General features: G+C 47.9%; 1 protein-coding gene across 1 annotated transcript in view; it reads right to left on the reverse strand.

Annotated features, from left to right (window-relative positions):
- Meltrin (disintegrin and metalloproteinase domain-containing protein meltrin) overlaps nt 1–24,405 on the reverse strand; it is a 63,940-nt gene extending 39,535 nt beyond the window's left edge. The window contains exon 1 of the mRNA XM_076308395.1: nt 24,085–24,405. Coding sequence (XP_076164510.1) covers nt 24,085–24,397 — 313 coding nt within the window. The 5' untranslated portion in view covers nt 24,398–24,405. The remainder of the gene's footprint in view (nt 1–24,084) is intronic.
- Nucleotides 24,406–24,807: the final 402 nt, after the last annotated feature.

The following is a 24,807-nucleotide window of genomic DNA, read 5'->3' on the forward strand; positions in this document are numbered from 1 at the left end:
CCTGTCTGCGAAGGGCTGTAAAGCTAAGAGGAGTAGGGTACTTCCAAGAAGCGAGTTGATAAGGTCGTCTCACAATGGCTTGGATAATCAATATTTTCGAATAATCGGAGCTCCCCCGCATCGATTCGAATTAACTCCCCGAACGGTCCTCTTGTTGCAGCGTCTCTTTCTCCCAAAAACCGTTACGGAGAACATGGCCGTTCCGAAGGACCATTTCCTTCCTGGTGCAGAGGCAAGTACCTCGTGTACAAAATTTTTGGCCACGTACGCTTTACGTGATCCGAAATTTTATTCGATCGATCGACCGATATCGGAAACGCGTGTCCGCGAGGTTAAGAGATACGTACCGTTACGAGTTCGACCAAATCGATGAAATTTTTATCTTATTTTTCATTCAATCGTCCTCGACTGCATTTGCTCACCCTCCGATCATTTTTTCACACATTCAACGATACATCCCCGTTCTAACAAAAAAAGAAACCGTATCATTACCTCGGGTAATTGTTGCCGAATAAATTCTCGAAGAAAGTCCTGTTCGCAGGGGCAAAGATCCGCAACCCCTAGATTCATCCGAGTCTTGGAAACTCCACAGGGGGTTTCGGTCCCCGTGGACTGGAGCAATTGTTGAGAAACACGGTCAACGAAAAACGTGGTGGAAGAGCGTCGATAGGATGCAGAAAATTGCGACGCATCCTCGCTTTAACGAGCGCCGGTCGAATTAAGGCCGAGCGATGGTCTCGTTTCGCGACAATTTCGCGACAGAACTCGAAACGATCCTCGTAAACGGGGCCCCTCTCTACCAGCGGGTATCTCTGCGCGAGGAACGCCGAGGAAAAATTAGCAGAGCGAGATACGAGCCTGGACGTCGAAGCGTCCGCTCGAAAAGCTGATAATTAACGCGTGGCCGTCGCGACGAGTTATTTCGCGTGTTAATCAACGCAAAACTCACCGAGAAGAGTTCCAAGCTGGGAGAGAGAGACACGGGAGAGACTGTCGCGAGACCGAGGAGAGACCTCGGTTATTTACAACGGCTTTAATTAAACCGGGCTTCTTGCGAGCGTCCCTTAATGACGACGCGGCGCGTAATTACAGTCGCGCGGGAACGCACCGAGTCTGCGTCTCGCGGGCAAATCTACCTTGGCGATATTTGCATGATAATGGGATAACCGGTGGACGATGTTAACCGGATTTCCAGGCCGTCGAGTCTCGTGCCGCAACCACGGTGAAATCTTACGGAGTCGCGTGGAACCGGCAGACAATGACGCTTGTTGCGCGGACCCGTGAAGCATCGTTGCACCTCCAGTTGCAACTAACCTCGTCCAGATGTCTTTCGGACAACTTTCCTCGTAAAGATTCGCCGCGAACTGTTCGGTTAACTCGTGCAGAGGGGAACGACTCGGAAAGGTGCATCTCGAACCCTTGGTGCCCGCTCCTTCGACTGCAGTCAACCTTGTCCCTCGAAGGGTTCTTCAAAGATTCCTCTCGCGTTGTCATCGATGCCAAAGTGATTCGTAGATCGAACGATTCGGGAAGGGGTTACTTACCTCGTTTCGATACCAGTAACGTCGGGAAGAACGCAATTGGAGTATTACGTAACTGGCCCTCGAATTTCGGCACGCGCAACTACGTTGTTCGTTGCAAAGGGCAAGATTCAGGAAGGTACACCCTTGGAGCATTACTGGTTCTCGAGTCGCAGGAAAGTTTGCCTATAGACGTCTTCTGGACAACTTCGTCCCCAAAGTAACTCTCGTCTCTCGTCTCGATTCATAGATCCAACGATTCGAGAAGATACTTCTCGGGTCGCGGGAAACTTCGTCGCGGACGTCTGTTGGCCAACTCGTGCTCCTTTCAACGGTGTAATTCGTAGATCAAACGATTCGGGAAGGTAGACGGTATCGCGGTGCCCTTCGTCCTCGACGGTTTCCTCTTTCTCGAAATTCGTCCGGTCGTCGACGCTGCGCTTATGCATAATTTATCGCGCGGTTCATCCTTAAACGCGCTTCCTGGCGGCCACGTGGATGGTTTCAGACATTCGGGAGGATGTTGCCGCGACTCACGTACTCTCGTACCATTGTTGGACGTCGTTCTTTCAGAGCCACGATGAAACCTACGGTCCCGTGGGCTCTCTTTTCACCCGACCAGGTGGTCTTGTTGCTTTTATCGTCCGAGCACGAACTCTACGACTCGACTACTCTCTCTTCGAACCGCTGGCGTTGCTAAATCGCGTGGAAATTATTCCTCGAAGCAACGATCGGACGAGCCCCGTGCAAAAGTCGAAGCTTCCACGAGGCCAGAGGTCAAACATAAACGAACCCTCGCGAGCACCGCGAACCGGTAACGCGAGCAGCACGTAAGCCGACATCGGTCGACCAAGGAACACGAAGCCCTTCGACTTACGACGCCGTTACCCTGTCCGATAAAGGGATCTACGATGGCGGTTACGACGGTCATTGGATACGACGAGACGCGGTCGGACTCGATAGTCCACTCGCGTTCGAACATATTGCTCTCTTCCGCGATCTTCCGTCTCACGGGGCATCCATTTTTATTCGTGCCGTTTGCTTTCCAATTTGTAATCATTCGGTCCTTTGGAAACCATCTTGCCATCTATTCTCGATCAATTTCAAGACCCTTTTCCTCGTGTGCGCTGTTGTTTGGAATCTACAACCATCGATGGAGGTTCCTGCGTAACCTCAAGGGAGATCCACGTTTTTAAATCGGAGTAAATTGATGGTGGGAGCGGAAACATCTTTGGATGTATACAAAAAGCGCCCAAGATGTACACGTGCCTAAGATTGTATTTGTATTGTTTGAAATTTCCAATAAAAGAAATTCAATAATTACCTACCGGGAGTATCTCATTTCTTAAACCCTCCGGCAAGAAAAAAATATTCCAACAGTTACGTATCTCGCCCCTTGGGACTTTCTAAATGATCGTCCTTCCTCGATAAATATCTCAATCCTCGAACTTTACAACAAAGATCCCTACTGGGAGGGCCTTCTTAATAAACCGTATCTATCCTCTCGACGTCTTCTCGGCGCCTGATTCGATATCTAAAAAAGAAACCAGCCGGGCCCTCGATTTACATATTTCCCGACCTCGATCCGACGTCGAGTTTGCAAGCAATTCCATATAGGAGTCGGAGCGCTCTCCGGGCGAGTTTCATCGTTTCAGCCGTAATCTTAATCGCGAACACCGAGGAGTTCCCGGCAGGCGGAGTGGAACGACCGTGTTCGGGCCATTGTCGTAACCATCGACAGCCATGCGGGCGACTCGCCGCTCTCGCGGATCGGCCGCGAGTCGATGCTCTCTCGGGGACCCGCTCGTAACCGTTTACTCTCGTTTTATTGCGATCGTGTACCGTTAGAACGAGCGAGGAGAGACCTAAAACCCCCTGCGGAAAACACGCCGACTCCCGTTCCCCACACCTGCCCCCCGCCTACCCCTCCCGACAGCCCTCGACACGTATTACCGGAACAACAAACCGCGCGCCGGCTGCGTGCACATCCAGTCGACGATGGAAAGTCGATAAAACGTCGCCGAAGCCAACGAACCTGCCATGTGAGTCATCGTCGTCCTCCTCGTCGTCTCCGACGCCATCGCCATCGCCATCGTCGTCGTCGTCGTCGTCGTCGTCGTCGTCGTCGTCGTCGTCGTCGTCGTCGTCTCGCACCTAACGAGGCGCCCGCTAAATCGGGCTCAACCTCGGTTAGTCCAGTCCATCTCCACGAGACGTGGCTTCGAATTTCGGTCACCGATCGTAAACCGCTCCCAGAACCGAACGCTTCGAATCTACGGAAGCTAATCTCGTTCCGACGTTTATTTCCGTTTTCCAGATGGTACACGGTAATCGAACGTTTTATCGAGGCACGAAAGAACACTGGTGACACGAGGTACTCACGGACGGGGAACAGAGAGAGGAACAACGCAAATAGTGTTGTCGACGATGTATTATTCGATGATAACGAAGAACGCGAACTCGATATCTTCGTCAGAGTTCCGCTAGTAACACTTTCCAAGAGTCGCCCTGTATAATAGAAGGTATAAAAATAAAAAGTAAAGCGCACGAAGAAAGGGTAAAATCGGAATAGGAGACGAAAATAGACGTAGCCTTCGATGTGGGACAACGATCGTATACGTGCGCCGAGTTGCAGAAATGATCGAGAACGTGCTTTGCAATCGTTGGTAAATATATTCGTATACGATTAATGCAATTAAACGTGCCCCGATGCAATCACTGTTGCACACCGTTGTCAACGACTCGAGCTCGTCGAGGAAAGGAGCTTCCTTTCGCAACGAACGAATAAAAACTAACGAGGCAGTCGAGGAACCCTCGATTCGGCTTCCTGGGCTAAATTAACGATAAATTGCCGTCCCAAATCGAAGTGAATAAATAAAGTCGACGAAGAAAGGCCGATTTTCATCTTTCGATCTCGAGTCGTTTAATTGCTGCTCGGAAGGAAAGCGACGCGAACGGAAGTTTGTTCGTTTCGAAATTCATCGAGGGGGGTAGGGGGCGAACGATCGAGCGAGATAAAAAGAAAACGATAGTTGAAAAAGTTCAACCACCCTGCCGCGATCGTTTGTTTTCCATCGAATTCATCGTGGCGTTGTTAATTTCGGGCAAATTGCCTCGCCTTTGTCGGTACACGCCAGCGGGTAACTCCCGACAGCTCGAGACCCGCCCTCGAAACAGCGCGCAACTTTCATTTCCGGCCCGCGAAAAAGCGATCGAGTTTAATCGAGAAATGAGATTAACGAGCGATCTCGATCGAGCCTTCTCTCCAATGCTTCCAAACTAACATCTAGCCCGCCCTCCATCTGCCCCTGTTGGTTGGGATTTGTCGGATATTTCGACGGACGTGTTCCGTGGCTCGTGCTGGCCCAAGCTGGGAAATAAATTTAGACCATTTCGAGAAAAACCCATCCCCTCCTCCGTGTTTCCCTCCCCGTACATTTACCCGCTTTACGAAGCACCACGACCTTTTCTTATTATTTCAGCCGTTTAAAGAGGAGCGTGCACGAGCCAGATAGCGGGGAGTACAAATTCTAGAAAACGAGCCACGACCGGTTGCCGCGATAACGATTCAATTATTATCGTTATTAACTGGAGTACCTTTTCAAACGAAATAGAGCGCAAGGTATGAAACAGGGAACGAGACAGATAAGCGCGAATGGGAAATAATTCATGGAAATAACGTCCATGGAAAATATTAGTTGTTGTTAAATGATCGTTGCAAGTTTTCTTGAACGGAATTCGCACGCAATTTTACAATATACAATACTACGATCTTTGCGTGTCTTTTGACCTCAGATATCGCGTCACGAAGATAAGTTCCATATGAGAACATTTCAGTGAATTCGAAATTTTGGAAAATATGCCTCAGAATGGAACAACGTTTCCCTTTGAAATTCTTTCCTATCGTTAAAGATAAACGAGATATTTAAGGCGCTAGACTCGGGCAAAAAAAAACCTGTACAATAAAAAAAAAAAGAAAGAAAAACAGACGATAGAATATAAATAGTAGTACTCGAGGTGATTGTTTTGTATGGAGGGCAAACTTGATATTTCGCTATCGTTCCGATACGCATTGCGATAAAAGATAACAGGTTGGAACTGTTTGCAATTGCAATGAATTTCGAGTGGAAGCGCAAAGCCCCGCCATTCCTATTGCTTAGCTTTAAATTTCTGGGCAAATTGAAAGCTACCTCTCGAGCCTCGAGGCAAGCCCGGCACTCGTTGCAATTAATAACGATTTGTCTTTCTTCCGCGTGCCGCTGCTATTTTCTCAAAAGTTATCGCGCCAACGGTTGATTCTTCGACGTTTGGTAAATTTACGGTTTGCAAAATGCACTCACCCGTCGAGGAGAACATTGTTCGTTATTCCGCGACAAATCGGAGTTCACGGTTTCCCACGATACGTTTTCAAAGTGTCGTTTCCTCCCAATGATTCCACTTGCCAGGGCGCGATTCGTACGAGATAGCATTTCGTGAATTTCGCGGCAAATCGCACATCGACGTTCGATCGAATCCGTGACTCGTAAAATCTTTACGACCGTCGAAAAGAAACGGATTTACCCGAGACGAGATCTCCAGGAAAATTACCCAATTTGTACAGCTGCCCGCCACCGGTTAACGACAGTATCAACGAAGTAAATCGAAAGTGTCGAAATTAAGGATTTGTCGATTATTAAATTCGACCACCCTTTTGCGCGAAATTTACTGCCCATTTCTGTTGGGAATTTTTCTCCATCTGACGCTGTTCTTACACCTCGATGTAATTCACAAACATTTACCTTTCCCGGGTCATTCGCGAAGAGCAAACGGTCCCTCGAAGTAATTAGCAACGGACCTCGATGAACGTGGCTGCACCACTGCCTCTATCTCTCGGGAAGATAAAGAAGGTTGGCGAGCGGTTGTCGATTAACGTGAGGAGGAAAGTTGAGAACCATCTGCGCCGAGGCGGGGGCCGATTTGGATCGGCAGATGGGCCACGAGTGGTCGAATCTGACCCGAGTCGGCCAGGTAAGTCCAAGTGTTCGACCGAGGCGAGCCAGGTGCGAATGTGCAGCAGCTCCCCACCGGTGCAGTTTTCAGGAAACGTTTTCGAAAACCGAGGAACAAAAATCGGCCGAGTTGGCGCGAGTCCAAGCCTCTCGGTGGAAAAGCAACGATACACCACCGGATCCACGGCCGGACGGGTACCCGTTTTAAAAAGAGGAAGACGAATCTACTCGCGTTAATTCGAGCACGCGCTACAGATCCCTGAGACAGATGTCTCGGGATTCCGCGTGGCCTCTCCCTTTAATCGGGGACCCGAGTCTTTCGTTCAACGCGGGGAAACGTTCCTGTCCCGAATTACAGCGGGTGATTCTATTAACGTGCGGGGAATCTATTTTTAAAAGCGTCTGCTCGAGAACCAGCGGAGAGAAAGAAGGAAGAAACGGCCCAAGTGACAGGGAGAGGCCCGATGCCAGTGACTTCGGCAGGAAAACTACGAGAAATTACGTAAGCCGAGAAAGGTCGGCCGACTCGAAGGCAACAACACCTTTCGATCGCGATGCGTACCTATCCTTCCCTCGCTCTTATCCTTCGTCGTACACCGGGAGCCTTTCGACAACACAGCTGCGCGCTACCTTAATTGCTCGATGCTCGATATCCGTTTGTTTACGTTACAGCGTGTACAAGGAGTTCTCCGAAAATGCGAAACAAAAAAATTCGTGGAAATTTACCACGTCGAGTGCACCCAACGTACGAGCTGCCAAATGTGAAAGCAAGGAAATCGCCTTTTCGAAGACCTCGAGATACCGTGGAACAAAGAAAAGAGTCACGATTTATCTATCGACGATGGAACATGTCCTCGAACAAATTTTTTCACACCATCGGAAGCTCGTCAGATATTCCATCGTGTGGTACAACATTCTTCGGAGTAAAGAAAAGTACGACGTAGTAATGGAATCTTCGTCCAAGCAAGGGTCCGTTTGGACCCGGGCGTGGCCTCCCCTATACTCGTATAAATCGTCTCTATTGAGAGAGTCGGAGATACTCCCTCGCATCCATTTTTAGGCGACTAACCACCCGCGTGTAAATGCGAGTGTTTCGAGAGAAACAAACGTCCCAGCTCGCTCTAGAAGAGCATGGAAACGCGTATGCATCGACTTCTATTCCCGTTCGATGGTCTACTTACTATTCTTACGACGAATATCTATTGCTCGCGGCTTCGCTTATCGTCGAAAGGCGGGCAAATCTGGAACGAGCTGTTAACGCGGGCGTTGGTCAACGTTCGATAACCGCCACGATGTCGAGTTAGGATTCACCTGATTTATCCACCCTATCGGTTGAACGGAACGCGGGAAAAAAATAATATCGCGTACCCCTACCGTATACAAAATAAAAGAAAATTATTTATAAAAATGTATAATTTACGGACTCTCGAGAGCCTTACTTCGCTCCCTAGCAGTTTGTCCGTGGCGTTTTCAGAGACGTTGCAAACGGTGTACCGCTTCGAGAGGATTGCAAACCGTAAATACCTGGCCAGGAAAGACTCTCGATACGATATCGTATGGTTTTCGTTTCGCGTTTGGTCATTTTTAACCGACTGCAGCACTCCCTGCACCAACGGGACGATCCTGATGCACATTTGCCAGGGTTCGCCACGGTTGAGCGTCGTCCGCATCAACGAGAGACAAACGTGGCGGCTCGATTCGCGACATTGAATCACGCTTGAATGGAATAATCTCCGCTCTGGCACGCTCTCCCAACGCGGAAGGAATGCATCCAAGTTGGGAGCGGCGTTTCGGGTGGTGAAGTTTCTAAGATACGGTCTAGACTAGCCGTCGCGTTAAAACTGTGACCCATTGTTGAGCCCGGAATAGATTCGGATCTCGCGACGACGCCAGCCTCCCGATCCAGGGGTTCTCAGCCGGTGCATCGTCGCTGCAACTGCAATTTTCTCGACATCGAAGAAGTCCGGTCCATCCGGGGTCCGCGAAAAGTACCAGGTAATTAAGAAAATGGACAAAGTAATAAATATCTAGGCCTTTCGTTCATTCCCGGGGAAATGGTTCACCGTTCGGGTTTGAAAATGTTCGTTCGTTTATCGCGGCAAGTAAAAAAAAAAAAATCGAGTCGGTCGAGCCGTACGGTCCACCCTGTACATCGCGATCGATCGGTGCATAGATGCAACGAGGAACGAGGGGCGTGCACCACCGACACGCGAGAGAATTTCGAGGCTCCAGCGCGCCTTATCGCGCCCCCTGAATCGAAACCCAGCCAACAGGAAATTGCGTTGTCACCTGCGAGGTCAGAGATCTTGGGGCCAAGCATCGTACGTTATTATCCTGCCACCGTTGATTTAATTAACCGATGGCGCCGCGCTCGCACGGAAACGGGTTTCTGTGTACCTTAAAAATCATCGTCCTCGATCCTCACGGCGAGCATTTCGTCCCCCTCTCGCTCCCGCGAGCGTGATCCTCCTCTTCTCTGTTCCATCGTAGATCCGTGCTCGTAGTGGTAAAATGAAAAATTCTCCGAAGAATGAACGTGACCTCTCGCCCGATGATTCACGCGACGTGACGCTTATTGTGCGTTTAGTCAGACGCGATGAAAAGAAACGTGGTCGAGAGAGGCCGAGGAATATGTAATTTAGAATCCTTCCGAGAACATGCCACGGACGTCCGCTACGGGAAGCGAGATGACCCCTGCCAATCGAGCGTCGCGACGCATCCAATCTTTGTTTCCGCGGAAGCTGCTCGAATAACTATCGTTATTCATCGCGTTCGATCTTAGTCATTTTTTAATGGAATCTCTGCTTACCGGGAGATTCAGTCGTCCCGTTTATGGAAATAATCAGAGTCTTGGAGGAATTTTAAATAAAATTTCGATGCTTACCGAGAGACTTTAGCTTTAGTTTCTACGTAAAGTATTACAAGGATGGCGACACTCTCCGTCCCACGATACTAGATTTGCATAAACAAAGTTACTAATGTACCGGTGTGCAATGTCTCGCCTAAATCCGTGACCCGCACTCTTCTTGTCGGAGAGAATATTCGTTCTCGAGGGTCTGAAAGGAAAATTAGCTCCAGAAACGTCCGTTCGTATTTCACGGAGAGATTTCTGGATCGAGAAGGGGGCTGTTAGAAAGTGTCTCGAGACGTTATCGACGTCTTGTCTCGAAAATACGAGGATCGATCGCGTCGAAGGGAAAGCTTCTCGTGCACGCGACTATGCTTTTTCGAAAACAAGTGCACCGACCGACACCGTGACTTTACGAGGACGATAAAGCCGGAATAAGGATAGACCCCCGGCGAGCAGAAAGGTTCCCGGAATCTGGTCGATGTTTGGCTCGTAAAATTTGAACGATGGATACGAGGACCTCGTAAAATACAAAGATCTCTCTCAGCTCTCGGCTTCTCTCGTGACCCGCCCCGAAACGTGTACCTCTCCCTCGCACGATCATGCTTGGATTTCCGACGATTTTCGAAGGCCAAACGGTTGCAAGGCAGCAGATCGAAGCGTTTGTAATCGGAAACTATAATGGGACAGACAGGATACGCAACACGGCATCCGGTAAATTGTACCTAGCAACGCTATTGTTCCTCGAATAGTTACGCCAAGAGACGAGGGCGAAATAGCTGTTCGATTACGAATTTCAAACACGAAACCAGAAACAAATATTCGATTCGCGAGTGAAAAATTACCGGTTCGAACAATGGCCCGAGTTGACACAATGGGATGGTCGATGCGTACTTTTATCCTTAAAGTACATTTCTTTATCGATTTCTACTGGAAACAACTTGCCGTTCCATTCGAGTAAATATAATCGAGGCGCAATGTAAAGGACAAATTCGCATCGAAGAACTGGACGATTTCTTTTTCCAAAAATAGAATACAACATCTCGAATTAGGAAAGAACAGGTTGCCATTACTCGCGTAAGAACTTCTCGCTTCTACCTGTTATCAAAGGAGCCTGCACCGATATGCAAAAACTGCAACGCACCAATTACGACTGATTTCGCAATGCACTTTCGCGCAACTTGCTCGGATGCGTCAAGGATACGAAACTAATAGAGAAAATACAACGAAGAAAATGGAGTAGCATTTGACAAAAAAAAAAAAAAATCCCTACTTCCGAAAGTGCTCGATTCCCTCTACTCGCGAATCAATCGTGCTCCCGAGTACTGTCCCCCGGGAACATTTTCAACTAAATAGTCTTTTGTACCCGGTGGAGTCCCGGAGAATAACCGAATCGTTGGGTATAAATCACTCCGGAGTGCTACGGACGAAAGAGAGAATACCATGGAGGAACAATCGCGTTCGTTCCCTGGTTTCGAATGGTATTCCTCGGGTGGCGAGAGCACGGGAGCCAGAAGCCAGGTGAAAAATTTCGCGGCTCGTCGGAGTTTCCCCGGGTCTCGCGAAAGCGGATTCCGCGATCCCATTTTCGTTCCGCGGGCGTGGGAGAAGCGAGAGGAAAAATCGGTCGTGGACGACACAGACGGCTGAACGCAAGCCCGTGTCCACCGTAATTTTCGCGCTCCCGATGGAAAGTTCGACGTTAATATTGCGCTCGACGGATGCAATTTAACGGTAACGCGACGATTTGCATAATTGGCCGAGATTGGACGTGTTCCTCTCCCAGCGTGGACCAATTCGAAGCGGTTCGAATCGCCCGCGCGTTTTCGAGACCGGAGCGGTATCTGTTTCGAGGAACACGCGAGCGCACCAGCGGAGAAAAGAAAACGCGTCGGCGCGAAACGGGGACTGGTTTCTCGGACTGGCATTATGCAACGGGATGCAATTATTTAACATTCGCGCGGCAAAAGCTGCGTTGCGAAACATTGCTATCACCGTTCTTCGGGCCCGATCGTCTTTAACGATATCGAGACACCGAACGCGGTTCGAGCCGATATATCGCCCGCTCGCGATCTGCCCCGCATCTTTGGAAAGTACGATGCTTTCGCCAAGTTACGCAAGCTCTCTACCCTACCTACCATAAGTTTTCAGCGGTTTCGAGCTAGCGGGTTATCGACGACGAGATGACTTTCAAAGTTTCTTCGAGTTGATAAGAGGGTGGAAAACCTTAACGATAGACACCGTAGGGTGTGGAAATTAGGTCTCTCGATCCGATGCGAATACTTTCTCCCCTATTTGTTTTCTTTGCGCTGACCTTCGCGATACGATAACGCACGTCGTGTTTGCGTTAGAAATAACATTGTAATTACTACTGTACCGAAAAAAGATATACCGTGAAATGTACCGACAAGAATTGACAATAAATACCACTTATTTCAAATGGAAAAAATGTTATTTACTTTTCCCTCCTTTGTTGTCCGATACTTGATCGTCCACTTTAGATCCACCCGCCATTGGAAAAGATTCGGAAAAGCATAAATTTCGTCGAGAGTTGCGCAATTTTTCTTTCCAAATGAACGATAAATTTTAGAAAGGCACTCCCCCTTCCAGAAATATCCCCCCTATTGTTACACTAGACGTATTAGCACGGTTTCTCTCGCTCGCGATCGCAATGCCAATGGAATGCTCTCCACTCTCGAAGGAGAACTCGATTAGGCGTCTCTCGAAGCGAACAAAAGCCACGGACGAAATGGAAGCCCCGAGAAGAGCACGGAAACGTACGAGAAAATATAATACGATACGATCGGGATGCTTCGAGTTTGGGGCCTGCAGCGGCGAACGGGCGTCATCTGCTCTCATCGAATTACGATCCACCCTGCAACAAGTAAACAACACACCCCAGAAAGGACGCGTGTCGACACCTGGAGCATCTGCGACGCAACGTGACATCGGCACCGTAAACCGACTGGAAACTCGAAACGAGTCGTCTCTAACCGGTCCATTGTCTCGCGTAATTATCCCCAAGTTGGTATCGTAAGTGAGGGAGGGCTCGAGGACGGGGAGAACCGTGTTTCCTAAGCTTCGCGCCTAACCACGATGTTCGTGAGCCAACTCGTTTAATTCGTGAGAGCATATGGCCGAACCCCGGCACGCGTCGGATAATTTCGTTCCAATGACCGGGCGGTGTTTCGAAAGCTTCGACGGAAATACCCGGGCTTCAATGAGACTCGGAAGTACAATGAACGCCACGTTCGCGGAGGGGGATTCGATGATTGCAGCCTGACCCACGTCGCGGCGTCAACACGCTTCTCCATTCTCGAAACTCTTTGTACGACTCTCGATCCCGAACAGACCGTTTAGGCTATTAAAGCTACCGGTCGATTGTGTACAACGATTGCGTTCAACTCCAGCGGTAAAAACGAACCGAGAGTAAACATCCTACCAACTATTGGAAACCGGAGTCTCGAGTATACTAGAGAGATCTATTATTCCAAGTAGCGGTGAATACTAGGGGTAGATGTAATTTGCGGTCTTGGGAAGTTACGGCCACTTGACCCGAGCATCGACGAGTCCTCTGGTGACACGGGCCAACAAAAACGACCCAAGACGAATATCCTCGCAACTCCTGGAAGTGCTCCTGATAGCGATGGGTACCAGGGGGAGATAATTCACGATCTTAGGAACTTGGGGACATTCGACAACTATCCTTCGGCTTCAAAATACCTCGAAGGCGTTTGACAGCAACGGTGACCCTTAGACGGAGTCTCTGGAACCTCTCTAGGTGTTTCGACGCTCGAGTCGATCATCAAAATGTTCACGGTTGCTCGATGACGTGTTCCCCAGACCGAACTCCGTCTCAAGGAGTACACTTAACCCAGGCCCGAGACCCTGACCTTCTTACAACGCACCGCGTATTGTTTTCACAGACTCTAGCATTCATCTCGTAACGTACCATTGGCCTACGAGAAGAACGGCCCTGGTAAAAAGTAACTAGCGCTACTTCTACCGACGAGAACGATAAGAAACCGAAAAGGTGAACGACCAAACTGATAAAATATCATTTGAACGCAAGCGCCTAAATAAAAAGAAAATTACTCTTGTATCGTTTGGAGTACCGTATCGCTACAAATAACGCCAGAGGTGTTACCGTTGTAACTTGGCGTTACACATAAATATTGTAAACTAACGAGTGCGGTAAATTGAGGATAAGACCGTACACACCCTCGAGTCTCCTCGCGCGAGAAGAGCGAACCGGAAAGGGTGAAACCGATGGGTAATTCGGTGCGGGATCGTGGCGCCCATATGCCACAGCTGGATTTTTATTTTAGACCCGAGCCAGCTCGAAAAGCTTTACGATCTCCAGGCTCGAAGCGTTGCGTAGAAACCGCGCGTTCATGAAACGAGATTAAGAGGAACAGCTCCCAGCAGCGCCAGCACGCGCTTCGAATCCCGTTTTCCTTCACGGTCGTCCGTTTCCAAATGAATTCCGACATTGGCGGCACCGCTCGCACACCTACGGAAGAATGTAGGACTGTCCATTGATGGAGAACCGAAGGTCGCCGATCGAGCGTTTCGTCCTCGCGAATCGAGCCGAAGGAGGACGTCAAAGCACGAAAAGAGTGCATTCTTGAACGCTCTTCGTCCGGTTCGAAGAATATCCAACGCAATTAACGGGAGTGCGTTTATGAGAAAATTATCATCCTCGATAAAGAGAGAGAGAGCACGAAGCAGAAATAGGTACGAGCTACGCCCCAGGTGTGGTTCAACGTAAGTTCACGTTCGAAGATCGTAAAACGATTAATCGGTCGCGCGAAACTTTAAACGCGTTACGTTCGAAAGGTCAGAGCCAACGCGATGGAATTTAATAAAATTGCATCCATTTTCAAATTGAATCATTGAAGCTACGGTCGTGCAAATTGTTTCGAACGATGTACAATGTATTACCATCTTTTTAATAAAACGAAAATTGAATCAATTTACGAAACAGTTTTTCTCGCGTGTACCCTCTACGAGCCAGTGCACGACATCGTTGGGGCCTCGTTCGAAATACGCTCGCTATTATCTGGCCTCACCTACACGAATCACGGAGCAATATCGGAGAGATTACTGCATAAATTCTACGAATTGCCCGGTATTAAATATGTATGGCCCACTTTGATCGCGACTATGCCCCGATATTAAGCATTCACGGCGCGACAATATCGGCGAATCACGGGATGGTAATTGGACATTACGTGGACGGATCGGGCGATATCCTTGTTGAGCCTCGTTAATTCTCGTGCGCGACACGGACGGTTTAGGAGAAATCTAATTTTCGATTATCAATTACCCGTGACACCGCCTCTGTCGATAGTTTGAATTTCTTATTTTGCGCGATACGTCGACACTGCGTTGCACGGGGGATTCTGACGAGGGTAGTGGATGCAATTACCACCACTCCTGGTGCAATACTCCGAATAACAAGTACGGTATATTAGCTTCTACCTAGGAAAATCTAGGGAGCTTCCCTTTTTAAATAAGAACAAGCCCTGTGTGCCGAGTGTCCTGTACAAAGTATACTCTGTACGAGTATCGTACGTTTTCTACGTTACTTTCTATGAAATTTTGCAGAGAACGCAGTCGAGCCTCGTCCTGAAAAATTCACATCCCTTCACCGCGATCTATCCAAGGAAAATACGCGAGAAAGGATATTATAGCTTCTCCTTACCGCCTTCGACGTACTCTGGCGAAACCATCGCGAAAGAAGGCCTTTCGAACGACTGAAATTCGCAATAATCTGCGGATGTCGCGAACGATGCGTCGGTTGGTACGACTCGCCTACGAGCAGCCGGGCAAGTATCGTTTATAAAATTCTGCCCACACATGGCACGAGCCTGTTCGTCGCCTCGATCGTCGTTCTCATTGAGCTTAACGCTCTTGACCCGCTGCTAAGCCCTGCTTTAACGGCTCTTGGCTTTCCTACGCCCGTGCCGCTGCTTTAAAGCCCCGAGCCGTAATTGAGATTTCCTACGATCGTCCTGCGAACATCCATTCCCCGCTGCCGTTTTTCTGCGTCGCGTTTTTGCCCAACGATTCCGCCGCTAGTCGCCGACAACGAGACGGTGTTACGTACTCCGCTTGGAAACCGACGCGCGAATTAATTACTCCCCCCGCGATGCAAAACACTCGAAACTTTCGAGCAAATATCGATCACTCGGTTACCATTTCGATCGCTTCACTTGCGTCTCCGGAGAAGAAACGATCTATTTTTGCCAGAGCAAACTTTTTGCATCTTATCGTCAATGGACTAAACGAATTTCGAATCAATTAACGGCGATTGGCATCCAGATGCAAAATGTACGAAACTTTCGAGCAAATATCGATGACTAGGTTGCTATTTTTCTCGACTCTCTTGCGCCTCCGGAAAAGAACCGATCGATTTTTGCGGAGGATAAGTTTTTGCATCTTGTCGTCGATGTACTAAACGATTTTTCAACCAATTACCGGGCATCGAGGTCTCGGGTGCAAATGTTTTAAATTTTATAACAAACATTGACGTGGTCGCTACTTTTCTCGGCTCTCTTGCGCCTCCGTGGAAGAAATAATCGATTTTTGTGGGTGCAGAAAGCAGTCGTTGCGTGACTCATACGCACCGCATGACGCTCGAATTAATTACTGGACATTGGCGTCTCGGTGCGAAACACTGGGAATTTTACAGCAAACATTGGCGACTCGGTCACCATTTTTCTGCGCTACGTCTACCTTTCGTGCTTCGATGCGAGGAAAACTTGGTTTTTACGAGAGTGGAAAAACAGTTGTTACGCGACTCATTGCTAATGCACAAATTAATCACTGGACATTGACGCATCGGTGCAAGACGTTCGTAATCCGATCAACAAAATATCGGTGATCATTTTTCTAAATGAAAAGTCGTCGAGTTTTTCGCGCCTCGATGGAAGAAACAATCGATTTTTTACGAGAGTAGAAAAGCAGTTGCGTGACTCATCATCGACGCACGAAATGACGCAAGGCCGCCACGTACCTGGCCACTGATTTCATACTTCCCAGCTACTATACACCGTGCACCTAAACGTATTTCCCGGCGTGTCGTGGGTTATTTCGCGCGTACAAAGCGCTCCATTACCGGCCATCCGTAACACCCAAAACTTTTCATCCTCGGAGGCGAAGTTGCTCGATGCGAGAAATTCTTTGTTCGCGGTTCGTTGGACCGCAACGCGGAGAAAATCGTGCGTCTCGGGCTCGCTCGCAGAGTGCTTTTTGATTTCCAAGAATTTTATTTATTTACCCGCCGGGTACAGGACTCGCGTGGACGTAGATCAGAACCATTTCCACTTTCCTTTTCTTTGTTGTTTTTTCTACTTAGTATGTACAAGTTCGTTCAGCCGTACCGTATGTTTCTAATAGTCTCGTACGATCACCTAGGCTTTACTTTTATTTTCTCTGTTATTCTCTCGACGTGTTTGCCTACAATAAATAAATCTCCACTGCCCCCTCGTTCGTGTTACCGAAGTGTGTCACGCGCGAATAAACGTTATCGTTATTGTTTCTCGGTGCGAATTCGCTCCCTCGCTCACGAAAGAAATTTACCATCGATGTACATATTTTCAGGGAGGTCGATCTACGTGCACAAAGAGCACTTGGTCGCCCAACTCGTTCACCGCTAACGTCTGCGGTTTTTCGTGAAAGCGGGTGCGCGTGTATTTTTCCCGGGGGCGCACGGGGGGTTGTCGCACCCTCGTCACGAGCGCCGCGACAGTTTTTTTTCCTTCCCCGACGGTGATCTCGACGCCGCGACGGCGGCTCGTTTTAACGGGCCAGACAATGAAGAAGAATGTAAAGTGGCGCGGGTGCGGCGCGACGAGGTTCCATTGCCTTTCTAGCAGCCGCATTGTTGCCCCGTCACAGCCGCCCCCGGGGAACGTTTAATCAAAACTCGAGCGAACCCAGAAACCTCGATCACTCGTCGAAACGACGCGTTTCGATTCCAAGGATTCTCCATCACCGCCAGCCCGAACCAACCAACTATTTTCATAATTATTCCAAACATTACTCCCGCGCATTTAACGTATTTACATATAGTAATAAAAACATTTCATCCCTCGAATGATACACTATAATTTGCCGCTTTATCCATATCGCTTCTGGCGTAATATTTTTGCCAGTGTTTTTCTTTTTTTTTTTCGCTTACTAAAAACGGACTTGAATTGTTGCTCATCGGAGGGCATAATTTACAATATTTCGTCGTCGCGGGACAATGGAAAGTTTGGTTATTTTTTCGAACGTTCTCTTGGCGGTTTGAGCGCACCGAAATCGAAGACAATGGATATCGCGCGCGTATATTTTCCTCTCCCTCTCAAGTTATCGGAGCGCAACGAGAATAGTGATTACGCCGATTAATTAGAGAGCCATCGAGCAACCGGGGCGAACAAACGCTCGACATTTGCCTCGCTAATACGATTCTGATAATTTATTCGTCGCGATCGCGTCCCATTGTCTCGTAAATAAAACTCGACAGCGTTGATTTTCGAAATCGGAGACTCCTCGTCGGGAACGACGAGCGGGAAACGTAATTTTACAGTAAATTCCGTTTACACCGTGGAAAGGACGGAATAATCGACGCGAGGCGGAATCTTCTCCGCGGGAAAGCTTAATTAATTATTAATGCGCGTTCCGGATGGTGAGTAGTGGGGATCGTTCTTTGTCGTTTTCCTGTTTGTCCACGGTTTACGCGTCTCGTTTGTTCATCGATTATCACCGTCCTTTCGGTCCGTTGTGCATCCTCTCCAACGAACGAATTATTAATGCAAATTTCGCGGTTCGACGGTGTTTAATATGCAAATAATTCGCCGCCTGCCGAGTCATCCGGTGTTCCAGAAATTCGTTCCCGAATTCTTTCTTTCTCTGTACACATGTACGCAGATACGTGGAAATGGTGTCGTGTCACCGGTTACTCGATGGTCGCTGACCCGAACGAGATAACGTTCACCTAATCGTCGACCATTTCGACGGAAGAACTCTCTCGATTACGTATAGTTGCGAACACCGACGAAACGCGTGTTTGCGTATTCCTGCGATTCGATCTCGCGAGCATACCTTTTGCCACGAGATACGTGCACACCTGGTACACGTGCACGTGTATTTTCTCGACGTAACGGAGCTGACGCATGTTTCTGTTTTACAGTTATATTACCCGCCGACATCGATTTCCGTGTAGCTCGTGGTCCTTCGTCGACCGATCGTCTCGATACGTGCGACCGGATTCGATCGGGATCGATCGCGGGTGACAGGAAACGCATGACCGGTGTACGAAAATGATCGGGAGATTCGACAATCGGCAGAGGAAGAGAGAAAGAGAAAACTGCAAATCGGTCGACTGTACGTAGAGAGCTGTAAATCTGCCGATCGAAGAAAGAGAGACAACTATGAACGGACCGACTGTATCGAGAGGTCCATAAATCGGCCGATTAGAGAAAGAGAAACGTTTCAAAATCGACTGGAGAGAGTACCATAAATCGGTTCATTCAAAGAGAGAAGACTATCAATCTAAAGACTGTTAAAGAGAGACAGAAGCATAAATCGGCCAACAGAAGAGCAAGAGAGCTATAAATCGGCCAACCGGAGTCGCAGTGCACCGATAAGCGGAACTTGCGGTGAATCGACCTTCTCCGTTATAGACGCCGCTTATAATTACGGTCGGGTACTTAATGAACGACGCGACGCAGAGAGAAAGAGGGGAGAGTGGGTCCGCCACGATCGACACTGATGGAAATCGTTTTAGCTCGTTTAAAGCAAATACGGAACGTTTGTAGCCGTGAATCGGCTCGATGAGATCGTTTCGACGTCTCCCCACCTCCCACGCCGTTAATCGTTGCTTTTACTTAACCTTGGCTCCCTCTATCGTGTCCACCGAATTCGAACGAGGTTTCCAAACTCGCTCGACGAAGGATCGAATCGAATCGGAGATCGAGAACGATTCACCGTTCGCAAACACGGTTCAAACAGACCGATGAATCAACTCCTCGAGAGCAACGAGTGCCACGAAATCGGTCGACTCTCTTCGTTGGAAAACCGGAACGACGAATCGCAGAGCGGAAGTTCTGGCGTCATCGTGACGCGTCTGCACGCTTCTTACGATCGACCGAATGAGTAACCCATCGAGAGACTCGCTTAATCGCGTTTACGCAATCGAAAAACGCACGGCCCGAGTTTCGAGCACTCGATGCAGTTTCGATGCAGTTTCGATGCACCTGGGATTGCATCGAAATAACGAAACGAGATGCATACGTTTGGACTGTCCGATACGGGGATGGTCGATTATTTGGCTTCTCAGAAGCCACCGTGTTCACCCTTAATGCTTGTACCGTCGGCAACGAGTACTTGGACTATTCTACGTTAGATTTATAACCGAAGTCTATAGGAGGAGTCGATAAAAATTGTCGTCCGAAATAGCTGTTGGTTATCTATCGGTTTCGTAATAAATTTATTATACACTGCTATCTCCTTGTCCATTGTGTTCGAAGAGACGACCTTGAAAAATATACCGTGTCGCTTGCCAAACATAAGGTCATCTCGATGTCCTTGGAAGTACAAGACACGAAGAATCAAAGACGTTCGTTCTCACCCTGTATATCGTTGCGCAACTATTTTTCAAGAAAGCCCCGTAGTACACCATCGGAGAAGTTCAGGCACCGAGATAAACTTCCCTGAACGGTTTAAAATTCACCGTGGAAAGTTTCGGAGACCATTGTGGGAAACAGATTCTATCTCTACGGCAATTGGGGGTCGAGTAACTATTCAAAAGTAGTTGAAATCTATTCTAGATACGATGAGAATATTAAATAGCGGTCCAAGCCCGTAACAGTGTATTTCACAGGTATTTGCGTTATTTCGACCACAATCCCGGTACTCTAAACGCGTTTACACGTTTAGCTTAGCGAAACCGGACCCGTTCGCGAATTTGTTTCGCCGTTGAACATTCGGCGCGAATTAACCCTCCGTACTACGTACGCGCGGTAAACTCGTGTTAAATTCAGCGCGATAGTTGGATTCGGAATTCTATGCCCCGAAGCTAGCAGAGCGAGAAACGAAAGTATTTTCCAAGGCGGGAAGAAACGGAAACGAGCTTCCTTGTTCCACAAGCGTGGCCGGTGTGTGCGTACACACCTCGTCAACTCGAAGAACCACTCGACCGCGTCGACGCCTTCGGGGAGGATGGATTAATCATCGATTACAGCCGATCGGTTGGCCTCGAGTGTGGATGGAACCCGTCTCGTCGAAACGAATCACAGAGACGCGACTTCCTGGACTTTCGACCACCTACGAGCTACCTTTCTCTCTTCGTCGACTCTCGATTCGTGTTCGCCGAACAGACTTCATCGATCACCCAACGATCGCTCGAGAACCAAACTTCGAATCACGGGACCCATAGATTCGAAAATTTATCGCTCCGGGATGCACGATGGCTCGACCGTGTGGATCTAGAATCGACCTATCGCGAAACCAACCAGCCCCCCGTAGAAGGGACCCCTGACGGCTCGCTTAACGATTTTTCAATTAAACCTAAATCTATCCAAGTAGTTTATCTTCGGTTTGCTCGACGATCGTTCAATTTCGTTACAATCGAAAAGTATACGAGATGAACCGTTGCTTCGAAGTATAAGTTTCTAATTTCATTTCTATCCAATGTTTGCAACGTTTTCTTTACCCAGTGCTATTTCGTAATTTTCGACTAAGTAGCTCCAGTCAATGGCGTTGCAGACACTGCAACGATGATTTCGCTAACGCTGCCGATATCTCCTCGAAGGACCCAAGAATGTATACAAGAGCGCTCTGTTTACAAAGTGAAACACGCTCGAGGACACCTGCAAACGTGATTAAGGTACTTCGGCTGAACCGGTCTGCGGGAGGTCTTAAAATTCGTGAAAAGCAATCAACGAACTCGCGGTCGGCGATGTTCCCACAGTAGGAAAAAAAATCCACCCGAATTATTCGCACGGTTAAACCGATTTCCAGGGGAACGTAGACTCGGCGCGTGAGAGCCTCTGGCAAGTGGAAACGAGACCGTGAAAATTTACAGAGAAAGGATCTCGTCCAACAGGCTGGCGAAAGGATATCAACGTTATCGGGCAACAAAGGGATGCGGATGCACCACCCGGACCGCTCGTGGTTGTGTGTTTCCAAGCCGAAAGAAAACGTGGAAAAACATCGAGGGGATTTCCGCGAAGAACGGTCGAATCGTCGCGCGAAATCTGTAACAGCCGACGAGTCGACTAGAACCACTCTCAAGGACTCTCGACGAGTGCCTTCACGGCCTGTCGAGCGTTCCAAGAAGGACGAGAAAATAACGAACGCGAGCCGCGAGATCGCGCGCCGCTGTGAATAATTAAGCCGTTGTTGCGGCCCTTTTTTTTTTCTTCTTCTTCTTCTTCTTCTTCTTTTTCTACTATTTCTCGATCGAAATCGTGAAGCTCGTTTCTGTATCGAGACGAAACGATATTCCTGGAAAACGAGACCGTTCGACGCGTATCCGTCGAGCGGGCAAATTGTTTCTCGAGCGCTAGGAACACCAACGAACGAAACCCTCGATATGTATACTCGCGAATATCGATCGATCGCGGCGCGACGAGACTCGTAAAAACAAATGTTTCGCTTTATGCGCTCGCAAAGTACTTTTCGGTCGGCCGAGTTGCTGGTAAACGGCCACTAAATTGAAATATATCGCGGTTACGAACAGCCCAAGTCCGTACGCTTCGAGAAACGTGACATTGTACTCGATCTATTGAAATAAAAATACACGGATACTTGTTACCCAAACTAGTTTCGATACCCGGGTTACGATCGTTTCTGGTCGCTACCGAATATGCACACGTGGAACATTAATTTTTCCCATCGCATATCGGACGATACTTCCTATTCGTCGTTGTTAATTTTAATATTTCCTACGGAGGAAGGGAAGCTAATATTTATCGCCTATGTGTACGCGTACGTACAGCAATCGCGTATACCGATAGTAGAACTATACGTGTAAATGTAACAATGATATAAGTATACGTACGAATGTAGTAATGATATAAAGTCTTAGACTAATGCAACCTCGTGTAATATATATGCCGTACCGACATTCCTGCATCGAAGAAAATAACGAAATGGGTAATTAAAAAATATTCAGCACGAATTCGATACTACTTAGGATACGCTTGATCCCATCACTGGCAACGAGCCTGTGACTCTAGGAAACAATGTCTCGGTGGTGTGCACCGTGCTGATTGTGAGTCAACCGTTTGCGCTCCTATACTCAGCCTCGACAATGCAGTCGTTTTTCTTTCAAGTTGGACGCAACGCGAAACGCTTCCAAAAGCTTCCTAGCTCGAGGTGGCGTCGAGAATAAAACGGTTTCTCGCGAGCGAAATTAATATTAGTTGGCCCACGTGCGCTGTTAGCTAATTAGGTATTCGAATCGGCGCCGTCGCGCTTTCGCGAACGACTTTTACACCTTTTGTTCCGTAATCTAATTTTTCGAGGCGATATGTAACTACGTACTAACCTTGTTTGTTGTTCCGAGTCAAACACATTTCGAACGAAGAAGCGCGCCCGCATTATGAATACGCTCGATTTGTACTTTCGTTGAGTACGCTGCATTTTCATAAACGATTAAATCGGCTTCCTATAAATCCTCGATACGATCGTACGTATTACGTATTTATGCGTACGCTTCGCTCGTAAATCTTAATCGATCCGACTGGCGATCCTCCTCCCGCCGATCCTTCGAAAACAGCGACGCGGATAATTTTTCTTCCGGTTGCTATAATTCTTCTACTTCTCTTTTTGTTCGGCGACAAATATTCACTTTGACAAACCGAGAAACGGATAAACAGATCACTTTGTTATTTTGCAAGAGGAAGAAAAATCGAACGATGGCACTGCGTAACGCACGCGTTAATAGACTGAATTTACATTGCTCTCGGTTAACAGGGGGTCGATGCGCGCACGTTAAATTTTCCTTCGTATTATTAATATTGTTCACACAATGAACAAACTAATCGAAGTAATAGCCGGACGAATGTTAATTCTTACCGTCTAGACGAAACGAGCGACAAAAACAACGCGGATCTCGATGCAAACTTAGCCAACGTTTCGCGGAGCAGGTTCAAACGTGTCTGGCGGTGCGAGTTCGAATATTCGTGAGAGAAGGACGGAACATGTCCGTGCGAAAAGGATAAAACACAACGTTCGCATCGTGTATAAATTCTTTTACTTTTCTTTGTTCGGTGACAATTATTTACTTCGACAAACCAAGAAACGAATAAACGGATTACTTACTTTGTTATTTCGGGGAAGAGAAATCAAACGATAATCCTAAATTGTTGTTAAATACTACTGTCTAGACGAAACGAGCGACAAAATCAACGTGGATTTCGATGCAGGTTTAAACACGTTCGTGCGAGAAGGATAAAACACAACACGACTAATCGCCACTTAAGATTTACATACGTTGTCAATGAGAATCGATCACAAAATTCATACGACGATAGAGAAAAGAAAACAGTTCTAACATTTCGAGCACATGTTCGAGCAACATTTTGTTTAAAATTCGGCGTTTTAAACAAAGCCCGAAAAGTTGATTCGTCGTTCGCGCGGGATAAAACGTATACACACGCGATCGTTTTTTACGGCTGACTATTATTCGATTCGTTCGTTCAATAAATGACAAAAAATTTTAACGACTTACCCTGACTCTCGGTGTACGCGTCAGGCAAGATCGCGACCAGCACCAAAACCAGCACCAACTTGCACTGCACCGTCACTCCACTGACGGTACATCGCCAATTTGAGCACCAAATATCACTCGGCATGTTTCTCGGCGACGATTCGCAATGCACGAGTCTCACGCGAACGTCATGACAGCCCCCTTTTATCGCGTTCTTGGGTTCCGTGCTCTCTATCCGATTTCGTGACGCGCACCACACGGTACTGACCACCCAGCCCGACTCCGCCGGTTCAGACTGCCGCGACACCTCTGGCGGTACGTCGACCCCCACCATTCCCGCGTATCGAGCCATCGACGAATACTCCCGAAGTTCGCCGAGCTCGTAGGGCGCCAATACGGACCGCGTTCAAATCACAGATTGCGCTTTCCTTCTTGCGTTTTACAATTATATACTTTTTTCTCTTAATATTACACAAATAAGCATACAATAATTTATAAATTACATCGGGTGAGCCACTTGAGGAATATAGTATCCAAACGAAGACGAAAAACATAATTCGTACAACGTAAAGAGAAAAATAGGTGGCGAAAAAAATTATCAATTTAAATGCGATGCTCGATGTGTCTTCGCGTATTTAAAATTGAAGTTCAAATTCAAATTGAATTCAAATCGAAATTCAAAAATTCGAATATACTTTTTTCAGATGGAATTTGACACGAAACTTGCGAAAAAATATTTCTTAT

Source organism: Ptiloglossa arizonensis, chromosome 4, assembly GCF_051014685.1.
Source record: "Ptiloglossa arizonensis isolate GNS036 chromosome 4, iyPtiAriz1_principal, whole genome shotgun sequence".
In the NCBI taxonomy this organism is placed as follows: domain Eukaryota; kingdom Metazoa; phylum Arthropoda; class Insecta; order Hymenoptera; family Colletidae; genus Ptiloglossa; species Ptiloglossa arizonensis.